At 37.8% G+C, this 20,000-nt stretch overlaps 1 protein-coding gene across 1 annotated transcript in view; it reads left to right on the top strand.

Moving 5' to 3' along the window:
- Positions 1-13,432, top strand: part of TBCA (tubulin folding cofactor A) — a 25,975-nt gene extending 12,543 nt beyond the window's left edge. The window contains exons 2-4 of the mRNA XM_054285212.1: positions 2,323-2,428; positions 9,467-9,553; positions 12,266-13,432. Coding sequence (XP_054141187.1) covers positions 2,323-2,428; positions 9,467-9,553; positions 12,266-12,346 — 274 coding nt within the window. The 3' untranslated portion in view covers positions 12,347-13,432. The remainder of the gene's footprint in view (positions 1-2,322; positions 2,429-9,466; positions 9,554-12,265) is intronic.
- The last annotated feature ends 6,568 nt before the right edge of the window (positions 13,433-20,000 follow it).

Below are 20,000 nucleotides of genomic sequence, written 5' to 3'. Positions count from 1 at the left end.
CAGATAGAAAAGGGTTAAAGGAAGAAGAGAGGAAAGTATTATGCAGGTATTTTTATGTAGATGTCTGCTGAAATTTTTAAGAAGTGATTCAGTGTTAGTATGTCTCCATTATGAAATTTCTCTTTATTTTTAAAATCAATTTGTCTACTTACTTAATGTCTCCCCAAGCTATATAAGCAGTAGAAATGGCTTCATGACATCTAGGGAAAGGATCTAGTACAGGAAATGTCCTCAAATCAGAACTTCTTTAATTGCATTAGATATCAGCATCCCAATCTTACGAATTATAAGCAGACCATTAACTTAGATAAATCTGAGTTCTGAACAAAGTCCAGCAGGAAATTTGTCACAGTAAATGTTCTTATGTTTCATATTTCCTGTATATGTATTTTTAAAAGCAGAATATTTCAAGTTCTTCTTGTGACATGACAGCAACTGCAGAAATAGGTCAATAAATACAGATGCAGTTCTCAAGTATGGAGATGTGAGAAAAGTAGGCAAAAGTTCAAAATTAGGTGAGAACGTGTAGTCTTCCCCTGTTTGATGAAAGTATACAGACGTGAGGGAACAATCAGTTTGAAAAGTTAGTGTGCATAGGAGATGTGAATGTGAAAATACAAATAATGTCATGCACCAAACCTTTTGTTTTGGCTAAAATTTAAAATAAATGTAAAATGTTTCATTCAGAAGTATAAGTTGCCTTTCGTTCCAATGGGGTACACATTTCAATAAGTGAATCACATAAAAACATTGTTCAATCACACCTCTCCTCTTGCTCCTCAAGGCAATTTGCTGTTCTCATTCAGAAAAAGTCGTCTGTTTCACGGGTTGATTAAAATGAACTTTTAGGTTTTGGAACCTAAAAGTAGCAAAGCAACTAATACTGTCTGGAATTCAATCAGGTAACCTTGATCAAACAATTAACTCATCCTCTATTAAATCAATATTTACTGATGCTAATAATACTGGAACTAGTTCCAGTAGTTGGAATTACAGCCACTCATTTAGTGTCTTTATTATAAGTAATTAGGTTCCTGTCTTTCTCCAGTTCTACTTCTCAAAGCTGGTACTTTTCTACTTACGTGTAGAAAATGGCCTGGTCTGTTGACCCACGTGTGTGCTCTGCACACAGCTGAAGGTGCTTTGTAAGGCTGACAGCCCTTTCTGGCTGTGTGACTCCATAAGGAGTGAAGCAAGTTCAGGTGCATGCTGCTACAGCCCAACTTAGACTGACTGCTGTGGAGCCATGGCTTTGGGCTATTTTAGCAAATAAACTCTTGTAAATCAAGGAGAGTTCCAGCTGTTGCATTATCAGTATATTCTCAGTGGATTTTTTTTTGGTCATACAGCTGCAGTGGTGGTTTTGTGGCAGCTTTGGTTCACAGGGGTTCTTGACAGCCCAATAGCATCCTGTCCATTCTCAGCACTCCTAGTAGGGTGCTTAACTGTGACAAATGATGAACTAATTAACACTGATGCACTAATGTGGTCATGAAGCTCTCTATTAGACCTTTATTTATTCTGTTTTCATTGTATAATATATTCTTTCCTTCGTGAATCTGATTATGTTCTTTTGGATATTAAATTATCTTCAAACAATCTCATATAGGTCAATCTTACCCTTGTTTGGGGAAGGATATTTTTCAGATTTCAGGTCTGCAGAAGTATCTCCATGTTTGTTCTGCTCCTCATCTAGCTGAAGAGAAATTGTTCCAGTATTTTTGAGATCCTGAAAGATGCTTTGGTTCATATCTAGTATTGCATAATCTAAGATATGCCTAATGAATACGTGTGATAAAGTGGGAGATGCAAGAGCAAAATTGCAGTAACAAATACTGAAGTTTGATAATGGGATTGCAATGTAATAGTTACAGTAGGACATCATATTAGACTAGCTTAATATTCCTCTGACCTTCAAACTTATTTCTATTACTCTTGAATTTATGCTTGTTAGCAAAAAGCATCCTGCTCCCAAGTATCCCAAGTATGGGTCCATTATTATGATTAAAACGTGGATTCCTTTTCCTTTGATAGACAGGAAATAAAGAAAATTGTTGGAATATAAGTTCTGGAACTGTTACTTTTGTGTGCGACCCCCAAACCAGCATCAAGATAAGTGGAGAAAATACTTTTTTTATATTATAGCTAAATTTATCATTTCCTAGATACAGGGGTTTTCTTGCAGTGGTTAAAAGCCTTTTTTTATAAAATTGCATATTATCTTCCAGGCCTGTAACTTTTGAGTGGGGGGCTGTTTTCACTGATGTAACTTTTTACTGTAATAGAATGAGACTAACACAATGACTTGGTTGTTAATTGCAGGCTGGCAAAAGAAAAAATTATGTATGAAAAAGAAGCAAAACAGCAAGAAGAAAAGATTGAAAAAATGAAAGCTGAAGCATGCGATGATTATGGAATTAAGAAGCAGGTAAACTATCCTAGAAATTGTTTTATAAAATCCTTATTGGTTTTCATTTAATCATAGTCATCTTTAGAGAGAGGAATCTCCTGTACTTTTTTCTAGACTCATGTTATATAACTATTAGACTATAATTGTGACATAAAAACAGCCATAGAAATTTCTTTAAGTTGTTAAATTACAAGGATTATAGTTTATATGTGTGTATATGATTACTTAGTACTTTATGTCACAATGACTGTCACTCACTAACTGTGTGTGAGGCCATCATGAACTCTTTCTTGGAAATATGGAGAACCTGTAGTGAATACATGGTCTCAGTGGATGTAGGTAAACCAGGTACTTGCTGCTAACTGGAAATGTAAGAGCAAAATGAGAATGCCCAGAATTTAATATGAAGGGGAAACATTTCAGCTCTTGAGTGTCCTTTTTTACTCACCAGTATCCTTTTGGTAAAATCACAAACCTCAGAGAAAGAAAGCAGTGTGAAGCTGCTGGAGTTTGTAGTGTAGTCATAGATTAGGAGGGGACATGCTATACTTTGGTCTGCTCAAGAGTACAGTTTAGTGTCACTGTTAAGTATGATTACATTTTTTCTTGGAAGGTTTACCACAAGGATAGTGGTTGCAGACAGTTGGTACATACCCTTTTGGGAGAAAAAGTGTCACATCTACTCACAAGAGGAACTTGGGTTTGGGAGATTGGTGTTTATTCTTTACAGAAGTGTGAAATGTCTGTGTTTCACTGTGGTCCTCATATTATTTCAACTAACTATGTTATCTTTTGATAATGTTTTTTGTCCAAGTATTTCCAAGATGTTTTATCTCAAATCTTCACAGAAATCAAAACTGTACTAAAATTATTTTCTCTTTATAGTAATAAACATAACCTTCTGGAATCCTGTCTTTATTTTTAAACAATGGAATAATAGGTTAAACAAAATTCAAATACAAAATTAGCAAAATATAGGAGAAAGCCTTTTTAGAAAAAGTTAAACCAACTTTTTTAGTAAATTCATATTTAAGTTCATATATCTATGTCCTGCCTTGCTTTTGTTATGCCATGGGAATGAAATACAAATAAAGAATTTGTATACAAATAAAGATTTGTATTTATGGAGCAGACTTGTCTTCTGCCTCACCAGACTGAGACTTGAAGATCTACAAAACAACAGCCTTTCTGAAGATCTGGTGCTAACAAGAACTAATGAGTTCAATTCCCATTTTTAGTGTTGCCCATTCATCAGATTATTTGACTGTATCGTGGTATTTCCACAGTGACCTGCAAGATATCATGAAAGTCAAAACCAGTGATGGCTGTGAACTTCTGCTGAAATTGTTACCTACTACTTGAAAGTCTTTCTAGAGACCAATGACAAAAGCCTTCACAGAAAACAGTCTTGATTCATTCAGAAATTGCCTGATCCACTTTGAAAGCAATCAGATTCTCCAATGACGTTTTCACTTCTTGTTTATTTAGCACACTTTACATTCTGGAAGTTAATATTTTAGGTTATTAAAAATTTGGAGACTTCAAAGAAAGTTAAATGGTTCCAGGAGAGTTTGCTCAGAACAATATTTTGGATACAGTAAAGACTTTGAGATCTTTTTCAGAAAAAATACCTGTAGTTACCCATTTTAAGAATTGCTTTTAGCTAATCTCTGATTCCCATTCTAGGGTGCATAACTCTTAAAATACAGTTGTAATCTTTAGCTTGGTAATGAAAAGTAATGTTTGGGGAGTGGGAATGAATTCAGTCACTTGTGACTAGGAGAATAGTTTTAACTATTAGTTTAGCTGAGGTATTGACTAAATTGTATATGTGTGTGTGTCTCTGTGTGTGTATTTATGTATTTATATACATGCATAAATCAATCCAGAGTTCAGGCAGGGATTCTTAAAAAACCTAAAAGCAATACTTTCTCTTGATGTAGTACTATTTTCATTTAGCTTTCTAGTTAGAACATACAGTTTTACATACAAAAGTGAATACGGAAAATTTCACTTTAAAGTGGAAAATACCATTCTTGCAGCATATGTAGTCTTTAGAGTATGTCTGGTCTGTAATAAGGGATCAGTTCCTTTTTAGAACAATAGGTTTTTATTCAGTATTTTTCTTGTAACTTCTTATGCATTGGGGCAACTCATGGTTCCAGTGGACTCAAGTCTTCTCTAGCCGAGGCAGTGACCATGTGGGATGGTTGGCAGTTGTTACACGCTAGCCCTCACCTGAACTGTCCAGTAGGACTTGCTTAATGAGGAGCAGATTCAATACCAGGAAAATAAAAAGGACAGTTTTCTTGCAATGCTGTTAGATGCTGAAGATTCCATTGTAGTGTGCAAGAAGACTTTGTTGTGGTAATAAATATTAAAATACTTCTGATTTATCCCACCAGGTGCAAATTCTGCTTATAGTTTCTCTGGGCAGCAAGTAGTGTAGTTCTAACTCCCTGCTGATTTTGTCTTAATAAAGTCTTAGTTTCTACTCAGTTATAACAATTCTCAATACATGAAGACTTTCCACAGGACTTCATAATACTACTTCAATAGAGAATTTTCACACAGTATCATTCAAGTGCAAACTCTAATGATAGAATCCTGTAGCTTTCTGTGTTACTGTGGCTGTTGATGTTCATATATAAATAAATATCCTTTCACAGCTCATGCTTTTATTTTGAGACTTGTGAACTGGGGGAAAGCAACGCCTCTATGTTTCCTCTCTCTGGGATTGTAGGTATACTCTGGTGGTTTTGCTAATTGGCAACATTTTTACTGATAAGTGAGTGGTAAATTTTCCGTTTTTTGAATGTAATTCTACAGTTCCAAGTTACTTCTTGAGTTTTGTTATTTCTAGATTAATTAAAAATCTAGTGGATCTAACACAGAATTTAATCTCTACGTGTCAGAAGTACCTAAGAGTATATACAGTACATCTTGCTCGTGCAGTTTTTTTCCAGTATTTGTGAAAACTGCAATATTTCTCTTGCTTTGTTAAGTGAAAGTGTGCCTTCTGAAACAGCTAAAAAGACATGCATTTGGAAATCATTTGCTGTTTTGGAAAATAATGTGAAAGATGGTAATTCACTGCTGATCTTGTTATTGGTGGATTCTTGCTGAAACGAAGGTTGTAATGTTCTAGAACTTTTAAAATGGCTTTTTAGACTCAAAGAAATACTCTGGTTAGTTGGCTTTTTACACATTTAGCTCTTTCCAACCGCCCACCTGATTGGTTCAAAGTTCTTTCTTCTCACAGATTGAGTAAGATTAGATTAAATGTGCTGTTTTACATCAGTCTCATTATTTGCATAAGTACTTTTTCTGCCCCCTAAGTATAGATGATCTTTGTTTAATATGAATTCTAGCTCTAGATCCTTGGTAAAGTGGCAGTGGAAATGCAAGTGAAGACCTAATGCTTCTCCTTATATATTTTGACACTATCCTTAACAAAAGCGCAGTTTGTTTACTGAAAAGCCAGCAACTTGGAATTCTCTGTACCAAATACCATACAATATCCCTAACGTGGCATTAAAGATGCATTCAAACTTTATGAAAGAAACCAAATTATGAAAAGGCATTACTGTGATCCTCCTTTTCCACTTCTGTTTTCCAAAGAGTGTTTTCCTTCTTATTTAGGCAGATATAGTACCTTTTGGATTCTAGACTTTATGTTTTTAATGTCCTAAAGTGATCTGCTTTAGAAGAAACAGGATTGGATCTTAACTGAGAGGAGCTGCAAAGAAAACTCATTTGAAATACCAAGGTATTACATCTAGAGGGTTTTCTCCTCCTCCATCAGTTTTCATGCTAGAGGCAGTAGGTAGTTCATTGTTGACACCCGGCCATTTCTTGAAGCACTCAAGCACTGTAGAAACCAAACTGTGTTCCCCATTTTTTTATTGCAAGGTCTTTCAGGAGTCTTTTGATCAATGTATTTGACAACTTGCCTACAGCGAGTGTGCTGTTGTATCCTGTATTTGTGGATAGTTCAAGCTTCTTTTGGGCCTGAAAGCAAGTAGAACTCATAAAATTGTGTTTCCTACAATTCTTGTTTGCATTTATGGGGGTTTTTTGTGTCCATATTCACCTTAATGCTGTATCTCCTTTGAGTTCCCTATGCCTAGCTTCTTGCTACATTATCTATGCTCTACTACTCCATAGATCCCTACACCACAATCCTGGACAAGTACATTGATATTACCAAGGCCCAGTACTTTGATACTACTCCTGTTTACTACTGAGATGAGAAGTTTTGCCATGGTGTGGATTTAAGCTACAAATATGGATTAGCCTACCAGTAGTTTTAGCATGATTATTTATTGTGTGCTACTAATCTTACTTAGTGGGATTACTAAATTTTGGAACCTTTGGTTTTTCTAATACTTAGAGATTACTTTTTTCTTTTAGTCCTTCTCCTTCCACCAGATATGGCTGTAATTAGTCATGGATTCTAAGTGCTTTACAGACTTTTTGAAGAAAAGTAGTTCAAACCAGTAGCACTTGTTTTAGCAAACAATTTTCTCCGTCTTTTCCTTACCTCTGCCATCTTTGAGTAGATCCATACTGTTAGGATTATCTGTGCAATAAAAAACAGGCAAGTGATTATGTGACAGTATTTAAAAGCTAGACTATATATTCATTTTTTTTATATAATTGGTACATATGTGACATATTTACATTTGTCATGGTTTTTAGCCTACCTTTTCTGTTCAGAACACCACTCCTTTCACATGAAACTACTGGCATTATAACCTGTAACCCAGTAGTATATCAGGGTATCCTTCTAAGAGCAAGGAGAATCCCATGGAATTTGTTCGGGGTTTTTTGTTTTGGTGTGGAGTTTTTTGTTGCTTTCAAATTATTTGTGGATCTACATATCTCTAAATTTCTTGGTTAGATGTGGGTCAGTTGGGAAAAAAACCCAAATCAACATACTCTGCTTCTGTTTTTTGAAGCTGATAAAACTAAAATCTCTCCCTCCCTCATTATTATTACTGCATTTTTAAAAGTTATTAAATTGTTCTTATTTCAGCCCACAAGGTTTACCTTTTCTTCCTGTTGTCTTCTCCCACTAGGCTGGAGGCAGGAGCAAGTGAGCTGCTGCCTGATACTTAGTTGCTGGCTGGGGTTGAATAATAGTCTTTAGCTGAAGTTGGAATTGCTCTGGTCTGGTCAGTGGAATTTGAGTTGCTGCAGTGCATGTCACAGGGATGGAAATGGCTGCAGTGCCTGGCATTGGAGTTTGGGTGGCTATCGTGTGTGTCACCCTTACAGTTCTGTCTGAAAGTTGGGAAGAATTTGTACAGAATTTTAAGAATAAACACTTTAAAAAATCCAGTCAAAAAGCTTATATAATTATTTGAACTTTTGACTTTACTATGTATATTTGTAAAAGTAAATAGTCTTATGTGGGAATATCAGCATTTTTTGAAAATAAATTGGTTTATGCAGAAGTTGAATCATAATGGGTGCCCAAAATTCCTGTTCTCCAGGAACAGTCTCCAGCTGTTTGCACCTACTGAATATAGTTCTAGGATTTATCATCTTTCAGATTTTTATTTATCATTGCATCACTGGCACATATAAATAAAACTTGGGTAGCTGTTTGGAAATCAGTCAAATATTGTTTTGAATCAAATTATTTGGGTAGATTTGTTTATTTCTTAGAGCAGGCAGGACTATAGTTTACTGATTCAAGATTTACATGCCTTCCCAGGTCACTTGTCTAGTGGCATATATCAAATAAGTTACTAATTTCATGTTATCTGTTTAACAAGCTTTACAACACACAAATATTTCATATCTGTGTGGCACAAGGAAGTAATTATTGGATATTCTCACTCCTGTAGGTATTCTACTACATAAAGCAAAAGGCATCATATCATGCAGTTTATGGCACACCTCATTCTATGGCTGTTACATTGACTGATTAAAGTGTAAAATTAGAAACTAAAGTTTTTTCTCTCAAAACAAATGGTCTAAGTGACACTTAAAAACTTGCTGATACCATCTTGTTACACAAAGCCTTTCTGAATACATAAATGCATTCTTATGCATTCTTAACATCCTTTTACAATGACTTTTTGATACAGCAGCATTAATTCTGGCAGGATGATGCAACATAGGAATGACAGAAAGAAAAAAGCAATTTAAAGAGAAGGCTTTCTGTTGCAGGTTATCCTGAATGGAGATGTTTCATATCTAAATATCTAACAGATTTTAATTCCTAAATAGATGTAACGTTACTGAACAACTCTGCACATCTTTTCTTCTCAGTGTTTGGTGTTCAGATCCAGAAATGCTCCATGAAATAAATGTTCCCTTTCTTAAAACTGACGTTGTTTTCTTTAGGAGGTGGCAGGATTTTCAGATTCAGTGGGGTGCCAGTTTAGTAATTTTGTTCAAAGTGCATGGTGAGAATAATCTTTCTCCTAAAATGAATCACAAGGATATGTAATAACTTTTTATGCATGATAAGCATCAAAAATATGAGCCTGCTGGTCTTTACTTTTCATTTTTCTTTACCTTTGTCTTTCAGTCAGAGCCTCCTGCAGTCTGCACACAATGTGATCAATAACTCAATAACTTTTTTCATGCAGTAATTATCTCTATGGGGTATTATCTGAACATTCTTTTTCTTTATTACCCAAAAGATGCAGGAGATATTTATATAACCAGCTGATCCCCGTTTGGATGAAGCTGCTTCATGACAGCAGGAGAAAGTTTGTTCTAAATAGACTTTTTAACAAATGCTGAAAACCTTACTAAGCTGTACTTTTTGGCCAAGGGAAAGATTATTCTGAATACTGTCTTGCACTTAATACTTGATATTCAGTTAAGCATAGAGTAAATGGAAATGTGCTCTAAATTAACAGAGTTTTAAGCAATTATGCTAAATTAATTCTTACCCTATTCAGAAGATACGTGCAATTGTTCTGAAGTTCCTAGATAATTACTAGAGTGCTGATTTTTCAGAGTAAAAACTTATCCTACAAGATAATGTTTCTATCTGGAGCATATTCTAATTTCATTGTCTTCTGATTTTCACAGATCGAGATCTTACAAGAATCACGAATGATGATTCCAGACTGCCAACGCAGATTAGAAGTTGCACATGCAGAGCTTACTCAACTACTAGTGAGTATTGCATCACACACCAACTGATGAAGAAGTGCTGCAGTTCCTGGATGAACAACTGTAGCAAATAAAAACTGGATTAAAGAATTTTCTGTACGCCCCAAGACCAGCATCCTATAAGATACCAGTATTTTGCTTTAGATAGCAGTCTTTGCAGACTTGGTCTTCAGTCTGTGGAGACTGTGTGTGTTAGAAGCTGTCCTTAATGTAATGTACGTTGAACATACACTTATCCCAGGCTGTGAAAATGGACTCAGAGCTCCTGTGCTAGTTCCCTCATCAGAAAAATCAGTTCACCTACTTTAGGTTTTATAGATAGTATAAATGTATATAATATGCTTGTACGGAACTGAAATTGTCAAGTACTTTGGTTACTACTCCTATTATGCTATGGACAAATCAGAGGAATCCTTGCTGAGTATTGCTTAATGTTTTATTAGTGAAGTGAGCAGTACTGCCCTGATTTTTAAGATAAAAATACCTTTAGGAATAAAGAGTATGTTGTACAAATAGATTCACTGAACCTATACTGTTTGGAGATGATAATGCTTATTGTAAAAGCTGCCTTCTCATCAAGAATTCAGCTACACATGTTGGTGCACAATAAATGGTATTGTGAGGCTAAAAATAAACATCCTAAATTATGTCCCAGATATAGTGATGGCTAAAATGCAAATACTTTTTAAATGGAAAAGTCAAGGTGTCCTAATCTCAGGTAGTCTGCCTCTACTGTTTGCCAAAATAAATTCTCAGTACCTGACAGGATTTAGGGTCTTTTTGTCACTCAACTAGTTACTGAACAGTTAGTCTAAATTTCAGTGGTGTGCAAAAATGGTGCTGTTGATCCATAGTATGCAAACCTAAAACAAGGAATGGGGACAGTTACTATTACTGTTAAGAATTTGGAAGTCCTCATGTGTTTCTTTCTGTGCTTAGCTCACCTTCAATGCATTTATTGAAATGTACTGTATCCTAGTATGTTTTTCAATTGTCAGTCTACTTAAGTATTTTTCTAAGAGTACTCTTAATCTGAAGTTTGTTCTTACTTGTCCCTTGGTTTTAGATATTCAACACTTACCAAATAAAGGTATGCATAGGTCAAATCCACCTGCACATGACAGCCATTATCAGGGACCTTAAGCAGGACAAAAGAATTTACCTGTGCTTTGAGTAACATAGAATGTGTGTTTTCAAAAATTATATATTCCTCATTTCATAGAACGGTTTGGGTTGGAATGAACCTTCAAAGATCATCTGTTCCAACTCCCTTGCAATGACCAGGAACATCTTCAACTACATCTGGTTGCTTAGAGCCCCATCCAGCCTGACAATGAGTGTTTACGTGGACATGATGCCTACCACCTCTTTTGGCAACCTGTCCCAGTTTTTCACCACCCTCCACTGTAAAAAACTTCTTTTTATCTAGCCTGAATCTATTCTCCTTTAGTTTAAAACCATCACTGTTTCTCCTGTCACAACAGGCCCTACTAAAAAGTCTGTCCCCGTCTTTCCTGTAGGCCCCCATTAAGCACTGAAATGCTGCTGTGAGGGCTGCCCAGAGCCCTTCTCTTCTCCAGGCTTTACAAGCCCAACTTTCAGCCTGTCCAGAAAGAAAGGTGCTCCAGCCCCCTGATCATCTCTGTGGCCTCCTCTGGACTCCCTCCAGCAGGTCCCTGTCCTTGCTGTGCTGTGCCCCCAGAGCTGATGCAGCCCTGCAGGTGGGGTCTCAGCAGAGCAGAGCAGAGGGGCAGAATCCCCTCCCTGCCCTGCTGCCCACCCTGCTCTGGATGCAGCCCAGGACACGTGTGGCTCTCTGGGCTGGCAGTGCCCATGGCTGGGGCAGGTCCAGCCTCTCAGCCACCAGCACCCCCAATTCCTTCTGGGCAGGGCTGCTGGGATCTGTTCATGCCCAGCCTGTGCTGGTACCAGGCCTGCTCTGACCCATGGGCAGCACCTTGCCCTTGGTCTTGTTAAAACACACGAATTTTTCCATGGGCCCTTTTTTCAAGCTTGTCCAGGTTCCTCTGGATAGCATCCCATTTCTCAGTTGCATCAGCTGAGCTACTCAGCTTGGTGTTATCTGCGCATTTATGGACCTTACTTTCTGTGTCATTAATTAAGATATTAAATAACACTGGTCACCGTACAGCGTCCTAAAGGACACCGCTGGTCACTGATCTCCATCCAAACATTGAGTCACTGACCAGTTCTCTGGCTGTGACCATCCAGCTAATTACTTATCCAGTGAAGAGCCTCCCCCTCAAATCCACTTCTTTTCAATTTAGAGAGAAGGATGTTGTGGGGGACCATGTAGTCCACAATGATCGTTCCCTTTTTGCAGTCTTTAAGGACTTCACCTGACTGCCATGACTTTTCAAATGTCATGGAGAGAAGCATGGCAACTGCATCAGGCAGTTCCTCCAGGACTCTGGGAAGCATCTTGTCAGGTCCAACAGACTTAGGTACCTCACATTCAGGTTCCTCAAGTTGTCATGAACCTGATCTTTACTTACAGTGGGAGGGACTTGGCTCTCCCAGCCCCTATTTTGTAGTCCATCCACTTCAGAGGTGTAAGAAGATGCTGCCAGTAAGACAGAAATATTGTTGAGTACCTCAGCTTTCGCCTTATTTGTTAGCAGTTTTTTACCTTCTTAAATTTAATTCCACAACAGTTATTTTCAGGGTACTCAAAAATGTTGCTTTTGATTACAGGAAAATGAAAAAGAATTGGAAGAAGCTGAAGAGTATAAAGAAGCACGTTCCATACTGGAGTCAGTGAAGCTGGAAGCCTAGCTATTTTCCAGTTCTCTCCTTATATGCATTAGCACGGGGTCCATTCCACAGTTTCATTTGACTATGGCTCTACTACTTTTGTTAACTTGCTAAAGTTCCCTTTATGCAAACTGAGCTTTCTCTAACTGCAAGGTGCATCAAATAAAGAATATTCTGAAACATTTGTGTGTTCCATATTTGGGCAAAATAGATATATTTCCAGTTCACCTCAATTAAAAAAAAAAAAAAAAGAAAAGAAAAAGAAAGCCCATTTAAAGTAAGTGCATTAGTTAATATAGAGAACTTAAATCTGAACAGTTCAGGGTAAGAAACAAAGTTTGGCTATGTGAGGGACCAGTAATTACTTTAGAATGAAACATCTTTATAGAATAGTTTGGGTTGGAAAGGTTCCAGCTAGTTCCAACCGCAACATGGGCTTCAGAAGCACCTTATATTTGAAATAATATACATTACAGCATAAAAATCTGTACTGAAAGAGAAGGTAGAGCAAATTACCCTTCCCAGTCACCTACCTTTTTTTTATGGTATAATTTTTCTGTAGCTTTATCAAGTATGTACTCCTTGTTTATCTTTGAGTCCAAGGCAAGAGCTGACTCCAGATCTTTCTCAATGTGCATGGCACTAAGTTGAGCCCAATTCATACAACTTCCATGCATCAAAATTCTTCTGCTTTTCGGGAAACAGGATTTAGCAGGTGACTAGTATATTGTGAGTTGCATCTGCTAATAAGAGTTCTGGACTGAATGCTTTTCTTGAGAGCACTTTGGCCTAAGTGATATTTGTTTTTGAACAAAATTCAAATCCCAGGACACAAAAGAGGAGCTAAGGGGAACTAACAGGTAAGGGAACAACACTTAGTCTGCCCGGAAGACCATTAAAACATTATGTACAAAAGCTGTGGTTTTTTCAGAGTAGCTTCTCTAAAGCAAATAGTAAGTTCTGTTGATAAACAAGAAAGCTTTTTACATTAGTTTTTCTAGTTTGAAAGTGTTCTGGCATGTTTCTTAAAGGCAACACAAAGCACAGTGTACCTTTTGTGTGGTGCTAAATTGAATATTCAATAAAATTCTTTGTTAATTTGCCTGAGTTTGAGTAAACTGCTGTTTCAGTACTTATTTATGTACCTTAAGCACCTTTAGAGTAATGTCTACTTCTCCATCTCTCTTAAGCACTGCTCTGGAAGATCAACACCAAAAGATTCCTGATTGGATCAGTCAGAATGATCTACTTTTGAAGTGACCCCAGACCAGTACCATAGAGGGCTAAGAGGTGAAACCTGTTTTGACAGTACAGTTCCATGAGAGAACATGCCTGTCTTCTTACCAGCATTGTGTTGTAGGCATGGAAGTGCCAAGCAAACACTGCTGGGTCACAGCACATATGAACTGCTATTGAGGAAAACATCCGTCTTTGGACATTCATTCACCCAGCTGAATGACCAGTCTGTGACCTTCACTGGGAAGGGTGGCTGGAGTGCACAAAGTGGATCATGTGGCTCAGCTGAGAGACTGCAGCATGAGTCTGCTTGCAGCCATTGAGTGGAGTATGGTGAATAAATGCTGAGCTGAAAAGAAGTGTAGGGAGATGCCAAGTCTGCTGGGTAAAGTAGGGTTTAAAATAAAAATTGCTCTTCAGAAGAAGAAAGAATACACACTTCTGGAAAACAAGCCCAAACAAAAATTATGTGCAGTTGCTGAGTACCACAAAAAATGCATATGAATGCTAAACAGGTGTGACCTATAGTGGCTGAAGGGAAGCAGGATTGTCACATGGCTTAAGGTAGCATTTAGAATGAAAGTCACATGGCCTTCAACCACCACACAAGCTTTAGGAAATGTTTCTTAGTGCAGTAGTTTCTAGGGTGAGTGGTTTCTCACGTTTGCCTAATATGTCTCTGTCCAAGCCATTTCCTAGCTCCCTATTACTGCATCATGGACCAAGATGATACTATGCCGTACCACTAAATTCTCTAAAAATGAGCATGTTCTGTAGTACAGGAAGTAGCCAGCCTCCCTGATGAAAATCAAGGTATGTTCACACCTGAAAATATTGTCTTCAGATGCCTCTGGAACTGTCTAACTTCTGAAGGCAGCATGTTTTCAGATGGCCAGCATCCTTTAGAAGGAGCTAACTGTACACAAGTATTTTGGGTGAAATCCACAAAAAGCATAAACCACACAGAGCTTTTCTATTTCCCTGTAACAACATCCTGTTTTGGCAACCCACCTTCCCCATCTCTGGTGAAACCTTTCAAGGGAGCTGCAGTCAATCTGCGTTCTAACGCCTGGGGCATGAGGGGTGGGGATCCTTGGTCCAACTCAAGAGGTTCAGATCAAGGAAGAGGCTCAATAACAGCCATACTTCCTCTTAATATACTGGGGTCTTCAGAATTGCCACATTAGTGTGACAGGTGGCTGCACAGCTCCTTAAGACTGGGCAATCACCACGAATTTACTACTAAAATTGGATGGGCTGATCATCCCAAAAGGTACAGTGCTCTTCAACAGACCTGTATGATGAAAGAAGTAGAATAGCAAGTCTGTGCATTTAATATGTAGGTGATACAAGGGTGTTCAGTATCTTCAAGGACAGTATCAGAAATCAAAAGGTTCCCGACAAACTGGAGAAAATTTAAAATACTTCTTTTAGTAAGGACACATTTAAATAAGAAAATAAAGCAAACTTACACATGGCAGCAGCAATTTTCTACTGCACCAACATAGGAAAAAGTCAATGCTGGACACCAGTTCTGAGAGATACAGAAGAATTTTAGTGTATTACATGCAAAACATTAGTTTAGCTCATGAGACATGGACAACAACCTTTACACTCCCCTTTTTATTAGAATGGTTTTATCTAGAAGCTGCAACTAAAAGAAATAAACAAATAAGGATTCAGAGGAAAACAGTGAAAACTACTAAAAAGACTGAAAAATGGTTTGTGCAAAAGAAGGAACAAGTCCAGACATTTTAGCCTGGAAAGTACTGAGGGTAGCAGTGGTAATGATCTTCAAGTGTAAATAGAATTACAGAGGAAAATAATAAATTTTTCTTGGCAGACAGAGTAAGATGCAATGAGCTTGAGTTACAATGAGGGAAAAAAATATTGGACAGGTTCCTTCCTTAGGTAACAACTGAGAGAAATGAAGCTCTGGAAGAGACTGCCCATGGAGGCTGTTGGAGCTGCCTTCCTAGAGGTCTTCTCTTGACCAGGCAGCTCCGTCACTCACGACACAGGGACCACTGATCTTGCCTCATATTTACACATTAGGGAAAAGCATCAAAAGGTGGATGAGCATTCATAGTTGCTCAACAACACTTATCTCCTCACTCAAAAATACAATAGAGTTGTTACACAGCTGAAATTATTGACTTTGAATACAGCACAGAGGAGATCCCCAGAGTCCCCTCAAAGGAGACAATTCAGTGATACTTACCTGACTTGTCAGATGTTGCACTGCAGTTACAACACAGGATGCAAAGAAGGTGAAAATGGTCTTCCTTAATGAAAGGACCAAATAAACTAATTTTTTCTGACTTTCCACTTCCTATTCACATTTCTGAACACTCATCAACTACACACAATGGTCAAAAGTACTTCAGGTTCCCACTTGTCATTTTATTTTGTGCTAATTTGTGCACAAATGAGCTCATTCAGGGCAAAGATAGGAAGCAAGTTTGAAGTGCAGCTGACATCAGAAGGATGGAACTTGCAAGGTAAGAAGTGAACTGTGAGGCCTGCTGGGAAAAACTGCAAGGGAAGTAGCAAATTTAGTTCAAAGAAGAAAATGTTTTCTCTATGACCTAACCATCTCAACAACCCTTCTCCCATCTCATCTCTCAGGGAACCCACTTCTAAGGACACTGAACAGAAAATACAAACGAGAACCACTTCTTGGTTCTCTTCCATGTGCAGTCTTAGCTATGCTCTGTTACCACATATAATGGGAGACTCAATAAATCCAAATTATGGGCTTAGGACTTCAGAGGTGATGGCGAAAAGGATGTATAATTGCCACCTTCCCCAGTTTTCAGAACACAAATTCAACCACAGTGAAAAAACAGCTCTTGAACTGTGCAGAGTGCTTGCTAGCACATCTCAGCAGCCAGCATTTCAGGGCAAACATCACCACTCTAGAACCGCTCAACATTAAGATCACCCTTAAAAGAAAGAAAAAAAACTTCTACAACAGTTTCATTTCCTTACTGTTCTGAAGTTACTGTAGATGTTACATTACATGGAAGGAAACCCAGTAACCCACAGAAAGAGCCTCAATTAATAAGGTTAACAGAGGCTGAATAGGTTGAAATTGGAAAAATAAGCACATTATTTATGTATCAATTACTACTCGCTCTCCATTTCAACAAAAGGAAATAAAATTTTCTTATCTTTCGTAACAATCCAGAGGCCTCCTTCTGCCCCTGCATAATTAGCAGTAAATTTCACCACAGCTCTCCATAAGCAATCAAAAAGGCTACCTAATTAAAAAAGTAATTAGTTTACACAGATAGATATGAGTGGGTAGATTAGTTGATGAAAATAAAATTAAATTCCTCTGGATGCTTTTAGTGACTCAGCTTTCTGCTCTGTTGCAGCTTCTACACATTTCTAAAGGAGCAGGTTAAAAATTAGTAAAAAATACTTCATTTGTAAACGAATAGAGTATCTTTCAAAACTAATTGATCAGATTTGGCTTGTCTTCTGTTTTCAACACAGAAGATAAACTTCACATTTTATGAAGTATAAAAATCAGTGCCTCCATAAAAGGACTAATGAGTTATGTTTCATTTTCTAAGATCACTTACACAATACCTAGGCACCAAACTGAACCAATGCTGCACCTGTAAAAGGAAAGTTTGAACACTAACACTTGGAACACTGTAGGATTTGTAAGAAGCCAGAATAGCTCCTGATACCAGACCTGACCAAGGGGTCTTTTCCCCAGTCATCCTGCCATCAGCAGAAGTCAGAGAGAACAGGTTGGGCAGGACTGTAGTTTTCCACATGATAAACATACACCCTTCACACTCCTGCCATTTTCCCAAATGAAGGAAATTCCATTGCATTTTGTGGTGGGAGCAGGGAGCTGTATTCTCACACTTGAGTTGGAGGATATGCAGGGAACACAAAACAAGTAGCCAAAACTCAAAAGAAGACAAGTATAACAACAAGTGTAACAACTGTAATCCTTGATGACAACTAGGAAGCTTTGTCAGAGAAACCAGTGAGTTAAGAAGCTTCCTTCCTCAAAGGCTTTGTCATGGCCAGTGCCTACTGACTCCATGAATACATCAAATACCATTTGTCACATTCAAACAAAATTGCAATAAGAAATCTAACCAGCACAAGGGAGGAGGCTGCCTTTGAACTGTGTGGGGGAAAAATGTGATGAACTAAACATTATTTGTTAAGCAAATAAAACAGCTGTAAACTTAGGTTTTATACTTTTATAAATTAAGAAGTTTATAACTGAAACTAAAGTTTTAAACAGATATATAAAAATATACAGCTACTGTATGCTGAACTTTTGAAACCATTTGTTTTTTAATGTGCCAGTAATAAATTTTGTTTGCTATTTTTGGAATGCACCCCACCAATTCAAGGTGTACTGAGTCAACTGGCAATTTCTGGCTACTATGGACTCATGAGAATCCACTTGGAAGACATCTGAAATTCCACATGTAACCTCAGACACAGTACATGGAGCCAGTGGGGAAGAAAGAAAAACTTTTGAAGTGATGAAAATGAAGCAATTTTCACACCAAAGCTAACAAACGTCAGATTACTTGGTCAAACCAATTTTAAATTGGTAATTATCAACAATACCTATACACTGTTCACCAGCCTACACGAAGTGAGCTGGTGAACCTTATCCATTTCTGAATACCACTGAGCTTTTAGAAAGACAGACCTGAAAAGCCATCACATTAGGTCTTCACGGTGCCAGGGCAAGAGGGCAGAACCCATGTCCTCCATACTAGCCCCTTCAAAGGAGCCTAGATCTGAGCTGACATGGAAACTCCTTTCATTAAACTTACCATTAAGAGAGGAGTGCTGTCAGAGCAGCACCACAACACTTCGCAGAAATGAGGATCAAGGTAAGAATGGTGAAATTTTTTCAACACTGAACATTCTGTGGATAAACAGAAGATTCCAGTCCCTTCTGCACCAAACGCAGCACCTTTCAGAAAGGGTCCAATTAACTTTTTATTAAAAACTCAATTGGAACTAGAACAATACTCTGTTTAGACATCCAAATACCAAACTCATCATCAGCTGCCTATGATTAAAAGCACTTCATACCTGACTTAATGTCAAAGAGATAATGCTACTTGTCACATAGAGTTCCTTCAGAAATAGACAATTCACTTCCCAGTTTACATCTCCTTCATGAAGCCTAAACAGGAAAATGTAGACAATCTCCACGCTGTGCAGATGCTTGACTAGCCAGAAAGACAAACTGCACCTTCTCTTAGATTACTAGGCAGAGTAATATACCACTATTACAAGGACAGGTTATCAATAGCACCGCAGTTTCATTTTGTTGTTATTCAGGAAATTAATTTGTCTCTCCTTACTTCACTTTTCCACGCAAAAAAAATATTCCAAAACACCCCCACAAAAACCTAAGTGTTTCAAATTTGTTCTCCTAGTGGTGATGTCATGATTATTTCATTTTAATACTTCTGTCCTCTGGTGTAAGCGAACAAACTACACTGAAGTGTAAACTGAACTTTAAGTTTACACACAAGCTTCAGAACTTTTTGACAGTTTTAAGCACAGAAGTTAATAGTCTCAGGATTATGCCAGTATGGCATAATGGTATTAACAGGTAGTTAATACCATTAACCAAGCAGAAACAGTTACTCCCTTACAAGAGAAAAATCACACACATTGCAAGATTAACACATGAAAGGTACTTGAAATCTCCAGCTGTTTTTTAAAGTCTTCTGCACTAGAACCCAGGTTGTGAATGGTGGTAAATCTGACTGAGTGCCCAGGTAGACAGGAGAGAGCAGGATGAAGAGGAATGAGCTTGAAGTGTCTATTGCCTGGTAGTTAGGCTAACTCTGGGTGCACAAGACCTAGACTACAGGCTGAAGGTGAATCCAAATGCATACCTCAAGCTAAAGAGAGGATCACCCTGCCTTCTGAAACTCAAAGCTGTTCAAAACCACATACACTGTGCTAAAAATAGAACCATGGCAAGATGATCACAAAGGATAACATTCTTTGCAATCCAGGAAAAAACCTTATAAAGATGTTACAAGACAAAATGTTCAACCTTTCAGCTTCCTTTTGAGTTACACGGTAAGAGAATTTAACCAATGCTTACATGGAAACTGGCCTGCCTTGAGCTCTTATTTCCACTACAAATCTCAATAAGCAGTCCAAGGAGCCCACTACTGTTTTCAAACATTGAATTCAAAAAGAAACACACTCATCCTGACTGCATCAGACTATTTTAACTCTGCCTGTCTAATTTTCTCCCCGCAGAGCAAAAACCAGGCACACTCTGAGGACAGCACAGGAGAGAAGAGCAGTGACAGCTGGGAGCCATCTAAAGTAAGGAAGGCCATTTGCAAGGAGGTTTCCGCCCCCAGCATGTCACTATCCCTTGCAATAGACTCTCTCCTGCACCCCCTCACTGCTT

Source organism: Melozone crissalis, unplaced genomic scaffold (assembly GCF_028551555.1).
Source record: "Melozone crissalis strain CALT ecotype California unplaced genomic scaffold, PUWL_Pcris_2 ptg000005l_1, whole genome shotgun sequence".
NCBI lineage: Eukaryota > Metazoa > Chordata > Aves > Passeriformes > Passerellidae > Melozone > Melozone crissalis.
This window is presented reverse-complemented; position numbering and strand designations above follow the sequence as displayed.